Here is a 9,713-nt window from a genome sequence, read left to right as displayed (position 1 = left end):
TGACGTCTCAGCCCTTCATCATGTGAGATACGGGGAGTTAGAGATGAGTGAAAAAGCCTAGCATAACTACAAACATTAAAAACAGTTGAAAACATGGGCCTACTATCGACAGCGAGTCATAAATACTCCATAGTTTAAAAAGAACAAAATTTGACCTAAGTTTTCCTTTGGATTAACTTTCGAAATTATAAACCTACTTTCTATTGCTCATGAAATGCCAGGTTGTTGAAAACAGGATTTTCTAATAAGAATAAATAATATCCAAACAAGCGATTCCATTGCGTATTAGCAAAGAATGTCCTTTTCAGTCGATCTTTCGCAAACATGCAAATGCATTGCGTATCAAGAAATGTCTTTTTCAGCAAATCATTTGCAAACAAGCGAATCCATGCTGACAAAAATGCATTAACAAAAAGCAAATATATTAGGTTTTGCTAAATACGTTAAAGTTTTTGAGCAGTTGTTTCACATTAGCCAACAGGAAATCAGTTGATATTCAGGGTAGCTCTTCAACTGCAGTTCTCTCCGTAGTGAAGTCTGGCCATATGTGGCTGTGTGAAAGATTATATTTATTTCTGTCAGCCGGTAACTTGTCTTTTGGAATACTGTGACACGTCAGGAAGGTGCTTGTTTGTATTCTCCCAAGCATACTCGTCTTCTTAAAAACTGCCTTATCGTTTTGTCATTCTTATAATATGCAATAAGTAATTAAAATGAATATATGTTTTTGAGAACTGCTCACGTTGAAAAGGGAACAAGTTGTATGGACTAATGTAACGAATGTCATTATCCGCTCTTTTGTAATAGAAGTTCTGATTGGCTGCCAAATTACATTTAGACTCTAAAAATAGCATACTGTTTCATATCATGTATTTAAACACCTGCAGTACTGCGCATGCTGCTAACATGAAGAGTGCTGCTGTTGGTCACACTTATGACAGGGCATCAAAAACACCAGCACAAAGATTTGTAGCACTGTGCGCGTCAGTATAAATAGACCTTTGCTAGACTAGAACCAACCAAAGTGTCAGGATCTTTGTAAGGTCAAAGTCATCGCTCAGTTTCCTTTCGGTTCTTTGGCGTAGTGCTGTGCTTGCTAGCATTGGTGTGTCCTGGCTGCAGCTGTCTACCCCTTCAGCTTCACTATGCATTTGATTGGAATGTGTAGCCTGGCCTAATGGCCGCTATTTTAATACTCAACATTTAATCCGTTTGCTTGACAGCTAAGGCTATGTTGACTTACTGAAATAGATTGTTTTAAGCCTGGTTCTCATATACGTCGCAAAGCACCGGCGACAGCACCGCAGGCTATTAGCAATGAAATGGGAACCTACACGCCGAGGACCGCCGGTAGTTGTCGGCGGCAACGCAACAGTTTAGCACTGTTCAATTTTTTGCAAAAGGCTGGAGGCAAAACCTTTCCAAAATGCACTGTACGGGTGAAGGTCACCATTATAGAAACGGCATGACAAGCGAACATTTTATTTGATTACGCGATTATGTTAAGCGATGCGGCTTATATGTTAACATATGCCTCCGAGCCTAGAGTTTTGCAGCGCAAGTTACCGCCGGAGTCTCGCAATCGATAAACCAGGAACCAGGCTTAAGTTAAGACTGGTTCCTGGTTTAGTTAGCGTTAAGTTAGTGTTTAATACTGCTAATGGATTGGTAGAAGGTGATTAGGCATGTCAAGAAGACGTGAAACTGGTTGAACAACAAGTAGCTGAACATGAACAATATGGCTAGTCAAGGAGACAGTGGCTGGACAAGCGGAGGGTGACGAGCCATCCAGAAAGTAACAAGACACACAGAGACATGGGGCGTGTGAGTGCTTCTCAATATCTGATAGGTTTATGTAATTTTCAACCTAGTTTAAAAGGGAAGTTTCACCTATTGAGTTAAATGAAGTTTATTAAACATTAAAAATAATTAAACTTTCTCGCTAGTGAATTGCCTTGATTTGAATTTTTCCAGTTGCCGGCGAGTAACTCATAACTATCCCAGCTTTCTTTAACCAAGTAAAATTCGTTAAAATGGGTATTCTGTAAACTTAACGACATGAAGTCTTTGTTGTGGCAATAAAAGGAAATTCAATCATGAATAGTCATGTGAGAGCAACTCCTATTTAGCTGAATATTTTCTATAATCTTCACTACTATAATATAAGCCGTGCCTGTTCAATGTCATGGTTGGAAGTTTAAAAAAAATTGACTTGCTAGGGATTTGAACCCACAACCTCTGGGTTGTTTGTTAAAATCCCTGTAGTAGTAGAAGTTAAGTCAGCAAATGACTTGTGAATTAGCAACCTCTTTGCTAATTAGCAATGTTTTTGCTAATTAGCAATTATTTGCTAGTTAACGAAGAAGTTGCTAACTAGCAAAGAATTTGCTAGTTAGCCACTTTTAGTTAGCAACTTTGCTAGTTAGCAAAGAATTTGCTAGTTAGCAAAGAATTTGCTAGTTAGCAAAGAGTTTGCTAGTTAGCAAAGAATTTGCTAGTTAACAGAGAATTTGCTAGTTTGCAAAGAATTTGCTAGTTTGCAAAGAATTCCCTAGTTAGCAAAGAATTCGCTAGTTAGCAAAGAATTCGCTAGTTTGCAGAGAATTTGCTAGTTTGCAGAGAATTTGCTAGTTAGCAAAGAATTTGTTAGTTAGCAAAGTTGGAGCGATGTTGTTGGGGACACTTATGACACATGTCAACAAAAACACCAGCACCTTAAGTTTTAGCACTGTGTGCGTAATAAATATACCTTTGTTGAGGCAGGCCTGGTTAAGATTTAAGCTTTTGGCTGGGTTAAAGCCCCGCAAATCAGCAGAAAATCCTGTAATTTATTTCTGAAAATTTAATAAAATCTTTATTCTATGAACATGCAAAGATCAAACTGAAATTTATTTTTATTAAAAAATATTTTGGCCGTAAACATTCATTTACATACATTGTACTACTACAAAAAGCTACAAATGTGTACAATTGTCCCTCTGAAATGTTTAACAGCATTCTTTTTGGTAGACTCCAACACTACAGCGTCACCGTGTGAGCAACCATAACGAGAAATATGGCTTTTAGCACGAGGCAACGTCTCTCAGATAATCGTTTCATCTTGTAATTCATCGCTTAATATCCTGTTGATGATATTTTAAAATTTTATTAGTGTTCATATATTTTGTTTAATTAATGTTACCGGCGACAGCTTTATAAATGTCTACTGAAAACTACATAAAAGTTGTTTCCCCTCGCAACAGTTAAATGACATTTTGGTCGTTTCCCCAGTTAAAGGCTTAATTGGCCTTCAATAAAAATGGCCAATTTAGCAAAAAAGGCCAATAAATCTTTTGTATTTGATTCTTTGGGGCGATGCTGTGCTTACTAGCATTGGTGTGTCCTGACTGCAGCTATCTACCACTTAAGGTTTATTACGTAATATCTTTGAGTGTAGCCCGGCATAATGGCTGCTAATTAAATACTCAACATTTAATCCTTTGTCTCCTTGGCTAAGGCTATGTTGTCTTATTGATATAGGTTGTCCAAGTTAGTGTTTAGTACTGCAAATGAATTGTTAAGAAGAAGTCAAACTGGTTAAACAAGTTGCTGAACATGAACAAGATGGCTAGCCAAGGAGACAGTGGCTGGACAAGCGGAGGGTGACTAATCATCCAGAAAGTAACAAGATACACAGATACATGGAACGTGTGAGTGCGTCACAATATCTAATAGGTTCATGCAATTTTCAACCTACTGTATTTTGCAGGGAAATCATCAATCATTCAATATATAAAGTTCGATTAGAACTCTCAAATTTTTGAACTTTCTTAAACTTATGCCCCTGTTTTTAAGTTTTAGTCTCATTGTGACATGCAAATATTCATAGATGTATAGTTTAAGGGATGCTCTATGGTTTACTCATGTGTAATGCTACAGTTATACCACGTCATATGAGTCTCCCAACATACGAGAATATTGAGGCATGACAAAGATTTCTAACAAATATTTGATAATAGATATGATGCAAATGTGAAATACGAGCGTACGAGGCGGTTCTCTACGTGGCTTCTAGTGGGCCACTTATCAAAGGAGAAGCCACTTGCGAAAATAGCATCGTTCGGTTTTCTTGCTGAGCCAGTTTGAATAGTTATAGAAAGGCTAAAATTGAAGACAAAAGGAAATCAAAAGCAACGCAAAAAGAGGCAAGGCCACGGGTATGTCGTATGTGTGCTGAAAGCCGGCCCTTTTTACAACTCGCATAGTATTATTATAGATGGTTTTGTTTAGTGGGTAGGAACGGACTGATTTCAGTATATGAATTCACAGTAACGATAATTTTAAAATAATAACAGTTTCAATAATATAATTAAAATTTATATATTTTACCTAGTACGAATTGATTTGAGATAGAAGAGAACTGACATACGAGGTCAGTATCAGAACACAGGACGCCAGCGTGTTGAGGTCTGACTGTACTGTGTTCACTCAGAAGTTTTCATGGTGTCAATATAAATTTCTCAATAGGACGCTACCATTGTATGTGAGAAATGTGTAAAACTTAGGAAAGCAGAGCGTATAGAGAAATCGTAGCGAACAGAGAGCAGCCACTGCCTAATGGCCATTCTTGTTCATTAGCTCTTGTTGCTCATGGCAGGGGTCTCAGACTAAAGGTAAGGCCACACGAGACAAAATTCTCACGAAATCGGCGGAATTCGGACTAAACGATTCGTACGAATTGACATTTGGACGAATTCGCCCATCGTTGGTTGCGCACGATGAACGAATCCTGAATTGGACAAAACGTCAGAAATTCCTACGTAACGTTGTTTGATTGGTCGGTTGTAAAGGTTAGTTGAATGTTGAAGGTCGTTTTCTTTGGCGCGTATCCACAGTGAGAGATTTTATCTGTTTTGAAGAGAGTTGATTTTGCGTTGAAATGGAAGACAACCATCTGGAACTTTTTATAGACTTGGTTAGAGAGAGAATAGTAATATGGAGCAAACGAGAGACCGGCTATAAGGACTCAAGAGGGGTGAAACTGAACAATTTCAAGGACATCGTCAGTGAATTGGAGAGGGCGTTTCCAAACTCCAAAGTGAAGTTTACTGGTATGTTTATTTATTTCTAGTAGTAGGTAGTTAGTGTTTGCTAGCTAGTAGTGTGGTAGCTAGCTAGTAGTGTGGTAGCTAGTACTACTGATATCATTGGGTTTTTGGGTCATGCTTGTTTTGAACTGATTTTTTTATCTGAGAGAGAGTGAGTAGATCATCTCAACAATTGTATCAATCAATTAATTACGTCAGTCTCAGTCATGTTGTCTTGTTCCACATATTCTACTGCTGCTACTCTCTACATGTACACATAAAGTTAATTAAGTTTGTTGTTTGTTTGCAGTCGATATGGTGATGAAGAAATGGACCAACCTTAGGGACACTTTTAATAGCAACAGAAGGGCGTATGATGCAGCTTGTGCAAGTGGGGCAGCAGCAGTCCAAGAGCCGCAGTGGAAGTGGTGGCCACTATTTGAATGGCTACTCACAGCTCATCGAGAGCAGGCGTAAGTTGGCTTTTAAGATGTTTTTGCACACAAATTCTGATTTGTTGGAATAATAACTGGTTAGTTACTAGTAATTTATTCTACTAGACTTCATAGCTGTGGTGTTGGCATTGGCGGTTTTACCAGAAAATTGAAAACAAATATCTATGTATGTGTGTGGAACAGATTAAATAATTCAATCTTTTGTTTTTTTTCAGAACTACTTCTTCCACCAACATACCACCTCCCTCACAAGCCTGCGCACCCTGTCCATTGTCACCTGCTAGACCATCTTCTTCAGTTCCTGCATGCATCACACCGGTCGTCCCGCCAACCGCAGAAGCACATGCACACACTACACCTGCTCGACCACCAGCAGCTATCCCACCAACTTCACCGACACTACCACCACCCACTGAACCACAGACGAGCAAAAAGGCATCCCGAGGTATCAAGCGCAAACGGATCGCTGAAGACCACTCCATCGACATCGAGCTGGAGTCCGTAAATGACCGTATCAGAGAGCTTAGTAGACCCGCCCCGAAATCGGAACACCAGCTGTTTGCGGACTCTATTGTGCCTGGACTCGAGCGACTCACACCCTACCAATTCGCAGTTGCTAAGAACAGAATTAACTATATGTTGTTCGAGTTGGAGTATGCGGAGCCTGTCCCGCAACCAAGTAGCTCTCTCACAGACAGACTTCCCAGCTCCATGTCGTTTGTGTCATCTCGGAGTACTGACAGGCCCACGAGCGAGAGACGAGATAGAGATACACCAACATTCACAGAGATGTTGTCGCCCTCCTGGGATGATTCCTGGCACTAGATTAGCTACAAGTATATTTCTGTTTGTTTAATCATAATACACATATTGTATTTTATTCCTGCTGATCTGTGTTTTTATCATAATATTATCTGCGTGTATTTTTTATTAATTTTTTCTATCGAACAATCAATCCAGAATCTCTCATCAGTTTGATATTTCTGTACAATCTAAAAATAATATTTGCTGACTTGCCAATCTTGTTTAGCCGATCAGAATTTATTTTATCAACCAGAGTAAATACATTTGCACATAGCGTTGAAAAAAATATTTGGAACTAAAATTTCTAATCTACATGAACTTAACACACATAAATTTAAAGCATTGATCTTAAATCAAAAATCAAATCGCCGATAATTCTGTAAAACGTAAAACAAACTACGACTAGTAGAGTTCCGAGCAGAGTGGTTGACATTGGTTCGTTTATCTTTTGTTAATATGGGCATCTTGCCATGGGACCGAGCCCTGTGGGCTTGAAAAATACTGCACAAGTCTGTCTCTGATTCCTGCTGCCTCTGCAGTCCCACCTCTTCGTAGCTGCGTTCGGTTTGGCTGGTCGGAGGGAGGCTGTGTTTGTGAACGCCAGAAACCAGGTGTGATGGAGCCGTCTGGGTTTGGAATGTCCAGGTAGCCTGGTGGTGTGTAGCTGGTGTCGTTCACAGTGCGCAGAAAGTTGTGTAACACACACATGGCGCGAACTAGGTTTGTTGCCTTCTCTTGGTCTGCCTGAATCATCTTAAACAAGATTTGCCATCGACGGGATAGGACTCCTGCGAAACAAAAACATTTTCAAATTAATACATGACATTCCTCCACGTGCGAAGTGAAAAGACCCAAAACACATCACTTACCAAACGTGTTTTCTATGATGCGCCGTGCACGAGAGAGTCTGTAGTTGAAGATTCTCTTGGGCACCGAATCGAGGGCTCGACCTGGGAATGGCCTCATAATATATGGTTTCAGAGGGAATGCCTCATCTGCCACAAACATGTAGGGAAAGTCTCCAGCTTCTTCATAACCCACCAACGGCTCACTCTCTGGCAGATTAACTTGATCTGTGAAAGGAGAAAGCAAATGTAGTGAACCCGGCTGTGAAGCTGATTGGTGTTGGTTGCGGCATGTACAGATAATAAAAAATAAATAATAATTAATTAAAGATAATATTTTTCTAATCATTATCCAAGCCTCTTCTAAACTCGGATGACTCCCATATTCCCCCATCACTATTACTTCCTGGTTGACCAATGTCGATGAGGGTGAATCTGTATGAAGCATCACATACAGCTAGTAGGACGATACTGTCTCTCTGTTTGTAGTTCCAGAACATGGAGCCAGAGTGCTTTGGCTTCTGAATGATGATGTGCTTCCCGTCAATACTACCAAGGCAGTGAGGGAAGTTCCATCTTTCAAAACTACAAAATAAAAATGAAAGTTCGTTTTAGCAACAATGGAAAAAGGATATTATGAAGAAAATTAATAAAAATAAATAAATATTAAGCATAAAAAAAAGAAAACAACAGACCCTTCAGCGATTGCCCTCCATTCATCTGGCCCTGAGGGAGGTTTGAGGTAAATGGGCTGCAGCACAGTCCACAGTGCGACACATGTGTCATCAATTATCTGGGAGACTGTTGATCTGCCCAAGCGGTAGTGAGCTGAGATGGCTGCGTGAGAACTTCCTTCAGCTAGGTGGTGAAGTGTGGCTGCCAGCTTCAGTCCTGGCTCTATTGACTTCCTCATCACTGTGTCCTGCTTTGTTATGAGAGGTTTTATTGCCTCAAGAATATAGTCAAAGTTCTCAGGTGATATTCTTAGGTATTTTATGTGTCTTCTTGAATCCTGATCTTCTCTCAACTCCTTGATCAGATTTGCATAAACTCCCAGTTGATCTCTTTTCTCATTTATGGGGTGGACCCAATACCTTCTGTCTGAGTTTGTAGTGAGAGTCCTCTTTTTCTGTTTGAGTAGCAGATATTTTTTCTTTAGCAGTAGCAAAGCAATTCTTCTCCGTTGATCGTCATCCATGTGCGTACTGAAGCAAATGATTGAAACGGAATCGGCTTCAATTTATCACCGCGTTCTGATTGGCTAGTCGAAAGTTAGTTTCCTACGAATCTGTGGTGGGGAAACTCCGTGTGGCAGGTCAGAAATTTCGTACGAGTGGAATTTCCCAGATTAGTTGAAATTACACGATACGTGTGGCCCGGCCTTAAGAATTACTCGTGCTATTCTTGCTACCCAGTAGAATTTCTATCAGCATAATTTATGAAATACAATAATGCTAAAACACAAAAGAGCAAGTATAACGCTAATAGCCAAACAAGCAAATGTTATGTAATGTTATCAAATGCGAGCAAACCAAGGGAGGACAAGTCCAATTTTGTTCTCAAAGTAAATTTAAAGATATCATAAATTGTCAGATCACAAAGTTATTAAAATTAGTCCTGCCGCTAGACTAAGGTTTTTTGATCACATTCAGCTTGACCCCCATTTATATTCGCAATGAGTTAATCTACACCCCTGATAGACTTGGGACTGCTTAACTTGTTTCTAGTTAAAACTGTTTATATAATAGTCCTTTATTATACTAAAGAAAAATTATAAATAAAATTATTATTTCACTATTACTGTGATTATTCTGCAAAGTTTGCTCTGTGGCTTTTTATTTAATCTTTTGTCTGCTGGTTTTCGTAGGCTGCCAAATTACTTGCACAAGAGTTCTCTCAAAAAGTTTAATTTTACTTTCCTTGCACTAAAATATGCAAGTAAGCCATGCTTCTTTAATTGTTTACTATGTAACTTTTCCCTTAGGCGTTAGAAAAGTTGTAGTAGCTTGGATTACTGGTAAAACTTGAAGGAAACTCGTCTTATGCAGGGGGAGTTACTCTTTCTTTTTCGGCAACTCAAATATCAATTTCTATTCAAGATGGAACACTTATCTCAACTCAGTTCACCCATGTGTTTCTTTCGTATCACCATTCATTGCTTGAGATTATTGCTTGCCTCGAATGTTTTTGCAACCAACCACCCTGTGTTGTCAAAGCAATCTATTTTAACTTTAAAATAAATAATTTTATGGGTACATTTCTAGAACCTACATTTTCTGAGTTGCGACTTTTATAACTTTAGATTTAGGATTTATTATGAAGAGTTTTGTGTCGTTTGTCTGAAACAAAGTGAGAAATGATTTTTTTACAAAAATATTAAAAATATTAAGTCTTCTCGGAGTTGTGTCACCATTTAACAAATGATAGTTACAAAAACCTGTATCAATGTCTGCAGCATCAGACACGTTTAAATGTTATCAAGCTTTTTGCAACTTTTGAGGGTTTTTGAATATCACTTTAAAGGTTTAAGATTTAATATTTCA

At 38.8% G+C, this 9,713-nt stretch overlaps 1 protein-coding gene across 1 annotated transcript; it reads right to left on the bottom strand.

Moving 5' to 3' along the window:
* Window positions 1-6,766: 6,766 nt before the first annotated feature.
* Window positions 6,767-8,368, bottom strand: LOC137402373 (uncharacterized). The gene is made up of 4 exons (XM_068088873.1): window positions 7,866-8,368; window positions 7,518-7,755; window positions 7,195-7,399; window positions 6,767-7,113 (listed from the first exon to the last, which is right to left on the bottom strand). Exons 1-4 carry the CDS (start codon window positions 8,366-8,368, stop codon window positions 6,767-6,769), a joined length of 1,293 nt encoding a protein of 430 aa, XP_067944974.1.
* Between the last annotated feature and the right edge of the window lie 1,345 nt (window positions 8,369-9,713).

The sequence above is a fragment of the Watersipora subatra genome, chromosome 8 (assembly GCF_963576615.1).
Source record: "Watersipora subatra chromosome 8, tzWatSuba1.1, whole genome shotgun sequence".
NCBI lineage: Eukaryota > Metazoa > Bryozoa > Gymnolaemata > Cheilostomatida > Watersiporidae > Watersipora > Watersipora subatra.
This window is presented reverse-complemented; position numbering and strand designations above follow the sequence as displayed.

Excerpts from the sequence above, each read along its gene's own strand:
- LOC137402373 (XM_068088873.1), bottom strand. The coding sequence starts at position 8,368 with ATGGATGACGATCAACGGAGAAGAATTGCTTTGCTACTGCTAAAGAAA. Across the intron at positions 7,756-7,865 it reads TGGAGGGCAATCGCTGAAGG|TTTTGAAAGATGGAACTTCC; the intron begins GTCTGTTGTTTT and ends TTTATTTTGTAG. Across the intron at positions 7,114-7,194 it reads CATCATAGAAAACACGTTTG|GAGTCCTATCCCGTCGATGG; the intron begins GTAAGTGATGTG and ends TTTGTTTCGCAG.